This window comes from Octodon degus, unplaced genomic scaffold (assembly GCF_000260255.1).
Source record: "Octodon degus isolate 3935 unplaced genomic scaffold, OctDeg1.0 scaffold00024, whole genome shotgun sequence".
NCBI classification, from domain to species: Eukaryota; Metazoa; Chordata; class Mammalia; order Rodentia; family Octodontidae; genus Octodon; species Octodon degus.
In genome coordinates, this window is record NW_004524600.1 from 4,479,028 (window position 1) to 4,495,621 (window position 16,594).

The window sequence follows — 16,594 nt, forward strand, 5'->3', positions numbered from 1 at the left end:
GCTTCCCTGGCAAGCGCAAGGGCCTGAGTTCAATCCCTGTTCCACCAAAAAAAAAAAAAAAAAAGAAAGAAATAGCAGGATTTTTCATTTGTGTAAGTTTCAGGTATTTTGTCCAAAGAAATAAGGTTTTGATAGCTGTTTGTCAATAAAATCACAAAACCTTTAGAATCTAATCTTCACAGTGATGTTTATCAATAACTGCATTTTTATAAAAATAAATAGTGCTGTTACCCAGTGAAAGTATGTAATCGATGGAAATCTGTGTGCCACTACAAAAAGTGCACACAAAAAGTGAATCAGATTTCTGTATTTCAGCACTGAAACTTCAGACTTTTGTGTTTTATATAGATGATTAAATAGAATATATCTTCATTCTTCTTGTATTTTTCTTTCATTAACTCAAATGTTAACTTTCTTGGAATAATTGTTCCTACTAATTAATGGTACATTTTAGCTTCTTTTCAAAGTCTGAAAAGAATTCCTCTTTAATTTTTAGCCACATACAATTTTACAGTAAGTCTTTCTCTCAATTTTTAATACTGTTGCAGGGAAGAGATCTTTTATAATGAATTAAATCTCCTCCTGTGGATTAGATGGAGCTTCTTTAGGGAATAATTGGATCTTGTTTCTATTTTCCAATAGTGACAGAGTTTGGCTTATGATAGATGTTCAACAAACAAAGCTTGACAGATAGAAGTCATTCAGCTTTCATACCATTCCAGGATTTCAATACTTTTCAGGTGTAGGGCTCAAAACAACCAATGATTAAATTATTTTTTTTCTAAAATTATAAAAATTTACCTTTTAACTAGTGTAGACCACTGCAAACACTTCCATCCCCTACTTCCCTTTTCTGCACTCCATTATGCCCAGTGATTTTCCCACTGGACAGCCACTGGTTTCCTTAGCTAGAGCCCCTGTATCTGGAGCTGGGCACTAAGTAAATTATCAAGTGGTCACCTCCACCTACTCTAGCCATGTCCTTTATAACCTGTGGGTATTTACTTGAAAATAGTGAGAATTTTACAGTTTTTAATGTTACCAACTATTTTTTTGTGTTAGTAACACAACAAGTTGGCTTTGAAATTATAAAAATTATTTTTATATATACAGGATGGCTGAGGTGATTGTACTAAAAATTTCCATCAGTGTATTGAAAATAGCAGTTAATGTGCAGAATTTTCACCTTGACTAGCTCTGTATGCTGATATCTGTGATCTAAGCAACTAGACAGCCCTGTGTAATACAAAAACCATGCTGGAATTCCTGTCATCTTGGTCTTCTAAATGTGTACCATTTCTAATGTCATATCAATTATTACTATACTGTCTACAAAAAAATTTTTAAAAAAATGAATGACAACAAAAATTTCAGTTTCTTGAAAGCAAGTGACAGTATGCAGTCATATGTCCTATCTTACATAATTCTGTTAATCTGAGCAACAGATTTGATGATAAAAATAGTATATCAATAATTGTTAATCAGCTATTCTTGATTTGAAAATCTGTAACATGTATGTTGCCCTGTTTGTCTTTGTTTCTAATTTTTTGTTCTTGCCTTTTTTTTTTTTGCTTTTTTAAATAAAACAATTAAATTAAAATTTTAAAAAATTATTTTTTAGTACATGACCTGACATTTAATGGTCTGCAGATTACCAAGTCAGTTCTGAAATGAAAGAGGCCATCAAGATAAATGTTAGGAATTATAAGTGTGGTTCGATATTTTGTTCTATTTGAAAAATATAGAAAATATTTTGTTCCTTTTTCTATTTGATTCTCAGTTTTAAATAAATATTTTAAGTAAATCTCCAGATTCTGAGATGTTTCATAGGATATACTGTTTATTAGAAAATGTTCTCATAATCTACTTGTCTAGTTCTAGAGAGATGATATATCATTTTCTTATTGTGTGTTATGTAAGTATAATAGAACAAATGTGTTAAACTAGTAGGATTTTTTTTTTTGCCCGCTCGGAATGCCTTAAGTGCAGGTCTGGTAAGGCATGAGGATCTGGGGCTCGAACCACAAAACCCTGAGCCTGCCTGCTTTGCTTATGCAGGCACTTAACTGAGCTAATGGGCAGGTCCCTTAGTGTGTTAAACTACTAATGGTATTCTGCTCTCATCAGATTCACTTCATTCAACTTGTGCTCCTAATTGGGGATTCCTTTCTTATGATCCATGAAAAGTGAAAACGAACTCCTGTGGAGGTTTTATACAAGACGGGATATCTAGACTTTGCTCTAGAAAGCTGTTTCTAATTTCTTGAGCCTCTGACCTACATTGTGGGCCAAACCAAAGCTCCTCAGTAGTGAAGAAATGATTGCATAGATTTTATTAGTTTTATCATAAAGTTCTTTTTAAGTTTGCTGTCCAGAACTATGTTTATCATAAGATTGGGAAAACATACATCACATACAATAAGTCAATTTTATATTCATTGAGCAATCATCTGTCTTTTAGATTGTTTTAAAAGAAAGATAGTTTTGTTGCTTCTGTTATATGCCATAATTTTTGAATTGCCAATTAAAGTGTGCTTTTAATAGTTAACATTCATTTGTAATGGGCTCATTATGCTTCAGTGAAAAGTATTTTAGAACATGTGGGTCTTAGGTAATTCAGCATTGTGTACTGCAGGCACTGATTTATACCAGCATTTTCTCCTGTTCCTTTTATGTTCCCTGCCTCAGTGAAAAACTGTGGTCTGCCTTGTGTCTGTCTTAATTTCCCAGTTCATACAGCTGGAGCCCATCCTTTATGCCTTGTCTTTCCCTGTCTTCCTCAAATGAATGAGTCTCCAAATTTTGCCAGCTTTTTTTGTAATAGTGTCCACACCTCCCCCATTCTGAGTATAAACTGATACTGTCCTGGTCCATCCCACCAGTGTACCTTCAGCTCTGCTTCCTATCACCAGCCTTATTCATTCTCAGTCCGTTTTTCTATTCCACATCTAGAGTAGTCTTTCCAGAAGACTGGATTGTCTTCATAAATATCTTCAGTACCTTTACTTCAGAGAAAGGAAAACTGATGTGCTCATGGCCTTGCCCTGTCCATTCCTGGCCTCCGTTTCCAGTCTTCTTTCATTACACACCTATCTCACAGAAACCTGCCATACTGAATCTCTTGTAAGACCTTCATGTAAGTCTCTCTCTAATTGGAACACTTTCACCACCTACATTATCCTAGTCCTACTTCCACCCTCTGGTCATCATGCCTGTCTTACTGATCCTTCAAATCCTGATGGCCTGGCACTTAGCTCTTGGGTCAGTGTTTTTGCAGAGACAGGTGCTGCAAAAACAGGTGAATGGAATATGGGGATTTTTGACCCTCTTGAGGCCCTCTTGAGGAGAGCCACTGTACGCAGGGCCCACTCTCAGGTATTCATTCATTCACATTCCATGAGGGCCAGGACAGTGACCTCATTTTCAAAATGCAGTACTTCATATTTTGCATGCTGTATTTAGGTACAAACTTTGCAATTTGCTATTTTCCACCTTGGATAGTTAATTAAATCTCAGCTTTCTCATATATAAAATGTGGATCAGATTTCCTGTGGACATTCTACAAATATCAAATAAGAGTTGTTACTTGAGTGATACATTGCAGATCACTGTTAAAATACTAATAATAAATGTAGGCATTAGGTACAAAGAACTCAAGTGCAACCTGGGTTGCAAACCATAGAAATCAGCCTGTTTGCTTCTTCCAGTACACAGGCACGTACATGCACTCTTTTTGCCCTCAGCACTGAGGGCAGCCTAACTTACACAACTGAAACCTTAACTATTTGTGTATGAGAAGGCAGGGTATTTTGTCCCTATCTACCATCTGGGTAATCAGTCTGATTCCCTCCCTTGATTTTAATTTACTCAATGATAGATTATATAAGTTTTAAGACTAGTTAGTAAATAAAAGAGTAGTGGGGATGGATGCTATTGTGTGTGGCCCGTATAGGGTGCTACAGTAGCAAGGAAAAGGAGGAGTGATGCTTTCAGTTAACCTAATAGCACAGCTGGTAGAATGCAGGGACCCTGGGTTAAAGCCTTAAATGGGCCATTAGTTTCTGTCTTCCTCAAAGCAATTCACCTTATGAAGAAAGCAGGGCAAGGAAGTAAGCACTGCAAATATTAAAATGTAGCAAGAATATTCTTTTAAATCTGTTTTTCTCTCCAAATGGGAATCTGACACTTATTTGTGAAGAGAAATGGCCCTGTCTGTCTTTACAGTTGGAGACACTCGCTGAGGTGGTGCTGTGTGTGACCATTATTTCGCACATGTGGTGAGACATCTTTTATTGAACTGGCTTACAAAAACAAGGCAGTGATTCTGTGAATTTTTAACAGATGCCAACGTGAAAATAATTTGTCCATGTGCCAAAGGAAAATTGTGCTTTCCTTTTCATGGTGTGTGTAACCCTGAATGTCCAGCTAATATCCTGATAATGCTGTATTCTCTGCTGAGTGAAGAAACCTTAGATTAATTTCAGTGTTAAAGAAATGAGTGTTGTGCTTTCCTATGTGAACCTGAGCACTCTGTTTTGTTTCGTGTAGGACAAACCAGACCTTGAGCATGGCTTTTCCAAGAAGACTTGTGTAGTCTCTAAAACTTATTATTTTATTTTGAGACAGAGTCTTGACAACTTTCTTTGTATCACATGAAAAGGAAAAGAATATACAGTTGAAGGCCATGAACCATATAGAAACATGGACTTAATCTGGACTTAATCTTGCCAGGCTCAGTGGTGCACACCTATAATCTCAGCTACAGGAAGGCTGAGGCAGGAAGATTTCAAGTTCAGTTCTAGCCTGAGAAAGTTGTCAAGACTCTGTCTCAAAATAAAATTTTAGGTTCTGAGAGATAGCTCAGTGGTCTAAGTGCCTGCGTGGCAAGCAGAAGGACCCAAGTTCTATCCCCAGTACCACACCATGCTGACCACCGAAACTGGGTGTGGTGGCCTGGGCCTGTAATCTCAGTGGTGGGGAGGCTGAGACAGGAGGATCACTACAAGTCCGAGCTGTGTAGTAAGACCCTGTACCAAATAAATAAATATAAATAAGTGATAAAAAAAAATATAAAATATTAAAATAAGAATTTTTAAAGGCCTGGCGTTGTAATTCAGTGTCAGATCACCTGCCTAGCATGTCTGAAGGCCTAGGTTCAGTAAGAAGAAGGGAGAAAGACAACCTCTTGTCTTTATCTTTAATCATGAATCCTAAAATGGCATTTCCCTGAGGCTTGTTTTTTTTTGCAGAACTGGGGATTGAACTCAGGTCCTTGCGCTTGCCAGGGAAGCGCTTTTTTTTTTTAAACTAGCTCAGTGGAAATTCCCCCACCACAAATGAAGAAGCCACATTGCAACCAGGCATCCTGGCCTCAGCAGAGCCCACCTTTCTCCTGGCTACAGCAGCTCTTAGCCATGCTTTCTGAACTGTTAGGCAGTCTTTTCTTTTCTTTCCTTTCCTTACTGTTAGCTGTCAGCTGCCCCTGCTTACAATAGTCATCTCTCAACTAGGTGTTTTCCTTCCTTTGAAGATGATTCTTTGAATGTACTCTAAAACAAAGAACCAGCAACATGTCTTACCAGGCCACTTTTATACAGTAAAAGTTAGTGGGTTCTGAGTGAAGTGGTTCTGTTATTTACTAAAAGCCTGTGTTTGATTCCAGCTTCATACCATACTTGAGATATCTTGTTTGAGTACATAAAAGATGGTGTGTTTTAGATCTCAAGGAGCTTACAGTCTGGAGAGCCAACCACAGGAACAAATGATGACAGTAATGTGGCAATTGCTCCACCATGTAACATACTGCCATTTTGCAAGTATGTGGTAGTATCCACTTTCCTCTAGGCATGTAGCTGATAGAAGCATGAGCTGGAGCTGAGACAGATAGAAGTGCCTCAGTGAAGAGAGGTGAAGGACCTTCTGAACATAGCATGTTCAGTAGCAGCACTGCTAGCATGTTCTCAGTGTGCGTCTTCCATTAGTGGACATCTTTCCCCCAGTGACGTGTAAAATATCAGAGTGCACCACGCATGGTAAGAGTAAAACTTGAGTGTGTACAATGGTGTACTCACATTTGCACATTAAATTACAACAAAAAATGTTTACTAGCTGGACTTGGTGGCATACACTTGTAGTTCCAGCTACTTAGGAGACAGAGGCAGGAGGATCATTTGAGACTAGGACTTGGAGATTAACTTGAGCAATACAGAAAGATCCTCTCTCCAAAATATAATGCAGTACACTATAACACCATACAGTATAATACAATACATTTCTTAAAAGTGTGAGGATGTAGCTTAGTGGTAGAGTGTGTGTTTGGCCTAAAGAGCCCCTGGATTTGGTGCCCAGAACCAAAAAGAGGGAAGAAAAAGATTAAACAAGCTAATAGTGAACAAAGCTGTTACCACAGACTACATGCTCATTAAGTGTCAACTCTTATTAGGCTAGGAATAGCACCCTCCATAGAACATGAAATAGGTACTGGTTTAGTGATGACTTGTGCACTCATTTGTGATCGGAAGCAACCTGGTGCGCCAGGCAGGTCATAGTACGTGTGTGATGAGAGCCCAGTGGGGACTCAGGAAGGATGGGTGGGACCAAATGTTGAGAAAACATGTGGCTGGGCTTGGAAGTGTGCCCTTCATTCTGTGAGTTATTTATTGGTTTCTGTTTTCAATGTTTGCTCCTTGTTAGCACCTGGCCCTGAAATGACTGGGAAATGAGAAGCAAGAGAAGTGATACTCCAGTGGCTAAGATGTTACTGCCTGTCATTGTGCAACTATATTTTAAGTTCCTCCAGTGATATCTTTTGCTTTAAAAAAAAAAATGCTCTTATTCTTGACACAATTGTATGAATAAGAGAGTAAAACTGGGGCTGCAGGTAGAAGATTTGTATAACATTATTGTAGATTGAGTTACCAATTTGATAGCTTAGATGGAGCTCACACAATGAGTAAAAGGCTATAGAATCACTATAAAGGCAATAGTACTGCCATTGTATAGCATTTTCCTCGTGTTTTCCAGTGTAGAAAAGTATGTTTGCATACGCTTTTCTTACTTGACTCTCAGAATATTCTTGTTAACCCAGGCAAGAAATGTGTTCTCTGTTTTATGCAGCAGAGCTCATGGGTTGGTAGATGCAGCATCTAACCCATGTCTTTTGCTTCCAAATAGATAAGTATGTGTGTGTTGCTTTTCTTCCAACATACTATCTTTGCTCTGAGAAACTCGACTTTTTTTGAATTTTTTTTCCCTAAAGGGCAGCTGAGTTTTTTTTGTTAGAAATGTGCCTCTCTTCATTTACATTGTGGTAATACAAGTGTTTCTGTTGCATACATATGTAATGTAGGACTCAAAAATAATAAATTTACTTTAAAAATCCTTGGGTACATTTATGTTAATGAAATATACGTTATACAGTGGTATTGTGGTTCGTGAACTTGATTCTTTCCACAGTTCTAGTTGCAAACCAAGTTGTATGGAAACCATATCAAATTCAATAGTTCAATGCTGAACTAACTGGGAAATTTTATTGGGTTCTTGTCCAGTTTGATTTCCAACCAGAATCATGAAGAAAATTGAGTTTCTGAACCATGGTAACACTGTACTTTCATATACAATTTCTAAGAAACACTTTTTTGTTTTGTTTTGTTTTTTAGGAAACATTGTTTTATATAATGTAAATAAAATTATCTAATTTAGTTCATTGCCCAAGTTTGAATTTTCTCATTAGGTACTAACTTGGAATGTAAAATTCTCTAATACATTTAATAACTTAATACTGTATACTTTAATAATTTATAGAAAATTAATTTATACTTGCTCAATTTTCCTTACTAGAAAGTTTGGTTTTGTAAATTCAAATGGTTTATACCTAGAAAATTTTCATGCTGTTTTTAAAACATATAGCTGTGTTCTCTCAGCTATGTTTTTTATCTTCAAATTATGTCTCAAATTTTAAATACAAAATAAACTCAAATATGCCACCATAAGTAAGTAGAGAAGGTTGGGTTCAAATTTGATTTTTCCCCCATTTTCTTTTTTTTTAAACATGTAAATATTTAATTTAAAATTTAAAAATTTAAATTAGAGACAAAAGCACTGTCTTCTCCAAAAATGGAAGTTACAGGCCTAATTTAGCTTTTTCCTAGGGAAAAAAATATTTCAACCAGTATCTTACAGCACTTGGGCTAGAAGAGTTCCCACTACAATCAAGCACAGAGCCCTATGCTAGCAGATTACAAATAGAAGCTAGAAGGTGAGTACAGGCTGAAGTTTTCCATAGCTCTTCTAAAGGCCAGCCTGATATTCGAGCCTGAACTCTGGAACACCACTCTCCCTCCTGCGTCCTCCTTTCAGAATATGTATTAGTAGCAATCACTAATGTTTATTGAGAGCTCACAGGGTGCAAAAGCTTTTCACTCACAACAACCCTGTGAGGCAAATATGATTATCCCCACTTTATAAATGATAAAATAAGCAAGAGACATGAATAGTTTCTATAGTTCTGCTGAAAAGTAGAAATTTTTAGTTAGTATCTTTTTATTTTTCATCACCTGTTTAGAAGATTATGGCAAAATTCCATAACTTTTAAAGACTTTTATTTTTTAGTTATTTATTTTTTATTGTATTTAGTACAGGGTCTCACAACACAGATCGGACTCATAGTGATCCTCCTATTTTCAGCCTCCCAAGTGCTGGAATTACAGGCATGTGCCACCATGCCCAATCTCAATAGCTGCCTCAGCACGTCCCAGGGCCGGGCCAGCACCACATGCCAGGAATCAAACCTTGACCATTATGCTCTGCCTAAGCAGGTGCTTTAGTCTACTGAGCTATCTGGCCAGCCCTCATACCTTTTAAAAACATTTTTATGTGGGGATTACTATTGGCATTTAATTGTTATTATATGTTGTGTATCTTCATCTAACTCCTAATTGGCCTTTAAACTTTTAATTTTACTTCACTTCATTCTTCATCCTGCATGTTGGAGTATAGTTAACTTCAAAATACATCAGGTCCTACTATTTTGTTTTTGTGACACTCTATGGCTGATGTTAATATTAAGCAAATCAACTAGACAAGCAATACAACAAACTGCTACAGAAAAAGATCTCAAAGAGCCATTAAACAATGTTCATATTTACTGTTGATAAGAAAGATACAGAGTAAAATACAACCACATGTTTGTTCTTAAGAATTCTTTTGGCTTATATTTTGTATTCTTAGTAACTTTTTTTTTTTCTTATATTTTAGGGGAGGGTGCTACAGGGTGTTCAGGGTCTGACTACTGGATTGGATTTGTAGTGCTTCTCCTGTTTACAGCCTCCCAAGTTCTGGGATTATAGGCACACACCACCATGCCCAGTCTCATTTACCTTCTTAGCACATCCTGGGGGCATGGCCAGCATTGGCAAGCCCAGGAATCAAACCCCCGGCCCCTGCTTAAGTAACTATTTTGAAAATAACAATACACAGTATTAAAAAAAAAATCACAGTATAATAACTTACCATTCTCTTATCATTTGGTTATCAAATTTTGTTTTCTTTTTCTTTTTCCATAAAATAAAAAAATGTAAATACCTCTGAAAGAATTCATTGAAATGCCATTTGCTGTTAGCTGGCGACCTACAATAGCAGATAGGGGAGGGAGAACTACTTCTCATAATGCACCCTTTTAATCCTTTGGAACATGTACACAGTTACACACTTGTTGGGGTGATACAGATGCCATGTATCTTTTTTTAATTTATTTTTTTCATAATTTTATTGAGAAACAAATAGCAATGACACAGTTTCAAAACAAAATTGGTAGGACAGTTTAAATAATTAACACATTGCATACATTCTTCCTAGTGGTTAATTGCTGTACAAGATGCGGACATGATATCCTATTTACAAACACTATTAGAACAACTCTCTCTATTCATTAAGAGAATGTAACTATATATCTATCCTAACCATTTTGAATACACAGATACAAAATGGACATTCATCTGTATCCCCTTTTTTTGTTAAGTTCCGTTATTTGAATATTATAGGTGTGTTAACTCAGCAAAATATTCTAAAAGAGTCCAGTAGTCCATAATAGTATTGGGTCTTCTGCTTCACTGGCAGTATCAGAAATTGTTGACCTGAGTCTCCTACAGCTCAACATAACAGCATGGATGCCATGTATCTTTAAAAACAAAAAAATACAGAAATAAAAACCAGCTCGTTCATTCTACCTGGAAGTTGAATTTCCATTTGTGGAATATGTAGGCATTTAAAGATACTCTTAGAAGTTCACTAAGGAGAAAATTGCTGGGCTTGTTGGTATACTTCTCTAGTCTCAGCACTCTGGAGTCTGAAGCAGGAGGATTGCCAATAGTTTAAAGCCAACGTGGGCTACCTAATGTGTTCAACTGCAGCTTGAACTACCAGCAAGACCGCATTTCAAAAAACCAATGCAGGGCTGGGGAGATAGCTTGGTAGTTTAAGCACCTGCCTGGTAAGCGCATGGACCTAACTTGGATCCCCAGCCCTGCATGCTGTGCTGGCCCTGGAACCTGGGTGTGCCATGTTGGCCCAGAACCTGGCATGGTGGTGCATGCCTGTAATTCCAGTGCTGGAGAAGCTGAGACAGTAGGATCACTACAACTGTGAGCTGCATAGTGAGGCCCAGTATCAAATGAATAAATAAATAAATGAAAATACAGCAACAACAAAAAGCAAAAAGTTAGCATCATCATCTCTTAACTTCTGTATTACAGAATACTTTTTGGTGTGTTCTTTCAGTTGACTTTTATAGGAGCTCATCTTCATTCTAAGATGAGGGAACTAAAGCTATAAGAAATTAAAACCGCCAAAAGTCACATCGTTAGACTCAATGTGCACCGCAGTGTTTTTAATTTTTATTCAACACATCCTTCTCCCCCACTGAATTCTGAACTCTTTACACTAGGCTATAATGTGAAGTGATGGTGATAGCTGAGTCAGAAATCAGGGGAATGTTGTCACCTTCCCTTTTTGCAGTTTTAGGGAACATAAGGAAAAGGGTGACTCCTAAAGAAAATAGAAAACAGAATTTTAGTGGAGTCATCTGTAAGTGGAGTCACTGGAAAATATACAGAAAGAAAATTAGTTTTTCAGTTTTAATTTCCATGTGACAAGGCAGATTTCATAACCCATAGGACTTTATACCTAAGATTTAATGTTCTGACACATTCTGTTTTCATTGTTCCTAGTTTATTTGTTTTTTGCAGTGCTGGGGATGGAACTCAGGGCCTCATGCACTCTAGGCAAACACTTTACCTCTGAGCTACATCCCCCAGCTCTCAGCTTGAAGTGTTTTTCAGATGCTAACTCCTTTTAAAGACTTTACACAAACTATTTTCTGAAAAATTTCAGTGATAAAATTGTCAAATCACACTTTTAAAGGGCTGAATAATCATAAAATGAGGAAGTAACTCACCAGGGCACAGTGCACTTAAGCCTTGAGCCCACAGAAGACATTCCAGAAATAAGGAGAAGAGGTAGGATATCATCGGAGTTCTGAGTGTGCATGTTTTTTGTTTTGTTTTGTTTTTGTTTTTGTTTTTAACATGGATACCTTGTTGGTTGAAGTGAAGTCATATGCTAATAGGACATGTGGTGCTATCCCTGTGTAATCAGTGAGAACAAAAACAATTACAGGAGAGGGGAAAGATACACATTCACGTATATGTACAGAATTGAAACACTTCCTAAACAGAACTCTATCTGAAACTCGTGAGACTTTCGTAGTAAAGCTTAGATAAATAAGCTTTCATGTAACATTTAAAGATGCAGTCATTTATAGTAATTTTATGTGCCCTGATTTCTATTTGTTTTCAGATTAGAAAAAAGCAGATATTTTCTATGATATTTATATCTGGGAGCTGCCAATTGGGCTCAACTTCGTAAAGCTTGTTTTTATAAATAAATTTAATAGCATAACAAGGAATGACTGCTTTTATGTGTTTTTAAGCAAAAGCAGTATTAAAAAGACTTTTTTTTTTTTTTCATGTATGTATTCGCTCCAGGTTCTCACCATGCAGCTCAGACTCATGCTGATCCTCCTGTTTTCAGCCTCCCCTGTGCTGGGATTACAGGCCTGTGCAACCACGCCCGGATTCCATCTGTGGCTCATTGCACCCCAGGGGCTTGGCCAGCATGGCCTGCAGAACCTGGGATCAAACGCCTGTCCCTGCTCTGGCCAAAGCAGGCACTTAGTCCACTGAGCTATCTTGCCAGCCCTAAAAGACCTCCTCTTGCTGAGATATAAGCCCTTACCTTTGTACATAAACAATATGCTATTTACTCTCCCTAGTTTATATGAACCTTGGATCTAGGTATTATCCCACATTGTGCTGCTACATAGGACTTTTCTTTAGAAACTGCAGCCTTGGGTTCTCAAGAACAGGCAGCAGTTTACTTCTTACAAGCCAGCCACAGCCTTCCTTTAATGACATGGGCACTGTCTGTAGCATAAGCTCATGGTTCTGTTCTTTTTTCCCAAACTGTGCTCTGTTGGTGTACTATTTTGATAACACCAGGTTCTTATATCTGTGCCTTGATTTCGGCATTCTATCATTCTGAGTATTCATATTGGCTTCAGCTACCGATAAATAGGTGTACCTGATATTATAGATCTACATATAAATGTATTTCTTTATTGATTTAAAATAACAGTTCTTATACAATTCTTTATGCCTATTTTTTAAAGTATATTCTAATTTTTAAATGTTTTTTTCATCATATTCTGTAGAGACTTAAAGTTCAACATATCAATACTTGATGAAAAATACCTGTTCCATGTTATGCCTAAGATGTTTTGATATTCAGACAGATAGTGAGGTTAAGCTTAACAGCCTAGGTTGTATGGTAATAAGAATAAGCTTCTCTTCTGGAGGGTTAACAACCTAAGTTTGCAGACCAAAATTAGAGAAAAAGGAGGGCCACAAGGAAAGCCAACATTTTGGCCCTAGCCTTCCAAGGTCACTTAAGACTCAGGACATATGAGAACTTGTACTATAACATCACATAACTCGGTAGTGTCCCAAATTTTCTGATCAAGGAGATTATGGGGCCAAAGAGGAAAGTGATCGATGATGTAGAGTGTGCCTAAGGAGTCACATGGAGAGAAAACATTCCGTCAGGCTTTCACAGAGAGCACACTTGCCAAGCAATGGCCATCACTCATCCACATGGCTGACACTGACATCTACAATCTGAGGTACAGGATTTCAGGATAAATCCTGAGGGAATTTCACTGACCTCATCAGACCCAAAAGCTGCAACTCTTGTTGCATAGGTCCTGCTTTACCTTGTTCTTAACCATCCAGCAGAAAAGTATAAAAACGAAATATAAGAAGTAAAGCCATGGTGTTATGTTGAGCTGTAGGGGACTCAGGTCAACAGTTTCTGACATTGCCAGTGAAGCAGAAGACCCAATACTATTATGGACTACTGGACTCTTTTAGAATATTTTGCTGAGTTAACACACTTATAATATTCAAATGACAGAACTAAACAAAAAAAGGATACAGATGAATGTCCATTTTGTATCTGTGTATTCAAAATGGTTAGGATAGATATATAGTTACATTCTCTTAATGAATACAGGGATTTGTTCTAATAGTGTTTGTAAATAGGATATCATGTCCGCATCTTGTACAGCAATTAGCCACTAGGAAGAATGTATATAGTGTGTTAATTATTTAAACTGTCCTACCAATTTCGTTTTGAAACTGTGTCATTGCTATTTGTTTCTCAATAAAATTATGGAAAAAAAAATACCAGTTCACCAAGCACTTACTATATGTTCTAAGCACATTATTTTATTTGTGTGTATAAGCAATTTAATGTCCATTCATTTAAAAAAAAAAAAAAAAGGTTTTGGAATTTACTGCTTCCCACACAGCTGAAAGACCTGTAGGATGCAACAGAGAGCACAGGTGTGATGCTTACCCTCCCAGATCAGTGGGGAAGAAAGATAATAAGTGAATCAAAAACTAGTTATAGCAAAATGCTTACAGGTTATGAAGAGTGATAGGAAGAGGAGTGAGAAACAGCAAGAGTTGGCAAGATGTCAGTGGAGTGTTCAGTTCAAAAGATACACCAACATAAAGAGTACTTGGGAAAGGAGGAACAGAGAAGAGTAAAGTTTTTTCAAGAGAAAGAGCTTAATGCTGTCTTCTAGGAACTACCATAGGCCAGTGAACATTTGGAATAACAGAGGGAAGGAAAGCAGTAGACAAGAAGGGTTTGGGGAGGGAGAAAGAATAAAATTGCTAGACCAGGGAAGATCTCCTAGACTAGGATACATTTGCGTTTGAGTCCTGGTGCAGTTGGAAGCTTTGAAGGGCTTTGTGTAAGTGGGAGATTTGCTCTAGTTTCTTCTTTTTTATTCCTGAAAGAGAATTCTGACAGATTTTGCAAAATAAACTAAAAGACAGAAGCAGGGATAGAGGGTCTGTGCTGAGAGATCCCTTAACAAGTTCATGCCTCTTTCAACTATGTGCATAACTGTTCCATACAGTGGCTTGTACCACTAGTGGTACAAACAGATTTAATCACTTTTATTAGTCTTTTTCTTAATAAAATAAATATAAAGCCACTTGTTGGGGCAGCCATGAATGTACTACTGGTGATTCAAGCCCCCTGGCAATGAGACATAGGAGTTACAGCCCATCATGAACATGTTAAATAACTGCAATGTGGGCAAAAAGAGAACATAGCTGAGATTAGGCTTCCCAGAAGTAGAAATAAAGAGAGGAGCAACTCAAGGTGCATTACAGGAGTAGGGTCTACAGGATGTGCAGACCAGTCAGTGGCACACAGAGGAAGGAAGGAAAGTTTTTGACAGGAGAACTGGGGTGACCAGCAGTACTACATACCAAGTGAGGACACGGACTGGCAAAGCAAGTTGGAGGAGGTAGTCAGGCTCTAATATGGAGGAGTAGTGTATACATAGGACCTTCCAGTGGGTCCTGAAGCACCTGGGAGGGAGAGTGTGCATCAGTTCCTGGTAGGCTGACAAATAATTCAGGAATCTAGATGATTTTGCCTTAGGAACTCAAAGGAAAGGAGACAGCTCCGTACTGCAGAAATTGAAAACCATTGGTGTAGGAAGGTTGGCTGGCATATCTTAGGAGCCAGAGACCTGGCAAAAATAGAGGCTTCCTACCTGTTACTGTTGCTTTTTTATAGGGCCCTTTTCTACAAGAATGAATATTGTAACTTGCCTTTCTGCCCCCTTTTCTTTTTCTAGGTGAAATTTGTCTACTAGGTAGCCAAGAACTCTTGAGAGTTCATGGTAAGGACTAGGATGTCCCGGTGGTACCATCCTAGTTCCTCATCTGGGTTTGAAATGACTTTGGGTATTTTCTTAGGGGAATCTTATAATGCCAAACCTTTCCTGATCCCTCTCTTAGATAATCCTGTCTTGTGTGTACAGAGGTTATGAAACACCCATATTCACATGTTTTCATTTATCTTCCACTTAGGTTTTATGGCAGGCACACAAAGAAATCCTCAGATGTCTCAATATGGGCCTCAGCAGACAGGACCATCCATGTCGCCTCATCCTTCTCCTGGAGGCCAGATGCATCCTGGAATGAGTAGCTTTCAGCAGAGTAACTCAAGTGGAACCTACGGTCCACAGATGAGCCAGTATGGACCACAAGGTAAAAATGAATGTTCTCCAAAATGCATTGGCAGTGGGTGGAGGACACTGCTTATTTGCTAGTTCTTTGAGGCTATCTGACAAGAGATGCATTCTAAGCTTCCCATATATGTTAATAAGGGTAGGAGAGCAATGCAAATCCACAGTTCTTTAGATACACATAGTGTATCAGATACTAGGCACTATGCATCAGATACTAGGGGATGTATTCTATGTGTGATTGAACTCATCTCTGCAATGTAGTTCTTTTTTTTTTTCTGCAATGTAGTTCAGATATTTGTGGACAAACAAAGGCCTTGCCCTAAGATTTCTAAGTTAAAACTTGGAATTTGTTATGTGGCGTTTGAATTTTATCCCTCCTTCTCAGTAACCTCCATTAGGACATGAGCTGCTGGTTCAGCAGGGTGTTACCCTGTGAAACATCAGATAAACAACAGTTGTTACTGCCCCACTCACAATTGTCCTACTCTTAAAAAAATAGGACAGAATCTGACACAGATATATGTTTCTCCAACAGGAAGAGGAAGGAAGAGTGATAAAATGACTTAAGCCATGACCCAAACATCCTGTTTATGTCCTGCCTTCCTAGAAGATACTGTAGGTTTTGTCATAGAATCTTTTCAGCAAGGCTTTTAACCTGATAATGTATTTTTGAAGTTGTTTTTAGCAGGAAGTCATTTGAATTTAACACCTTCTTTATATTTCATTTACTTAATTGTAATTACTTAAATTAGATATTAATGGATACTTTGGAGAGAATGAAATAACCTGGCACAATTCCTGCAGTGTCTTTATTTCTCATAATCGCAGGAACATTCCAAATGGAGATTGAGTGGCCAAGAAGAAAATGTCTTTAATGCATCCCACCTCTGTACCTAAGCTAAGCCAGCCCCTCGAATGCCTTCCACC

The 16,594-nt window shown here is 37.7% G+C and overlaps 1 protein-coding gene across 4 annotated transcripts in view; it reads left to right on the forward strand.

Moving 5' to 3' along the window:
* Arid1b (AT-rich interaction domain 1B) overlaps positions 1 to 16,594 on the forward strand; it is a 461,162-nt gene that overhangs the window by 376,812 nt on the left and 67,756 nt on the right. For all 4 annotated transcript variants that reach the window (XM_023712185.1, XM_023712186.1, XM_023712188.1 and 1 more), the window contains exon 7: positions 15,507 to 15,686. In XM_023712185.1, the coding sequence (XP_023567953.1) occupies positions 15,507 to 15,686 (180 nt within the window). The remainder of the gene's footprint in view (positions 1 to 15,506; positions 15,687 to 16,594) is intronic.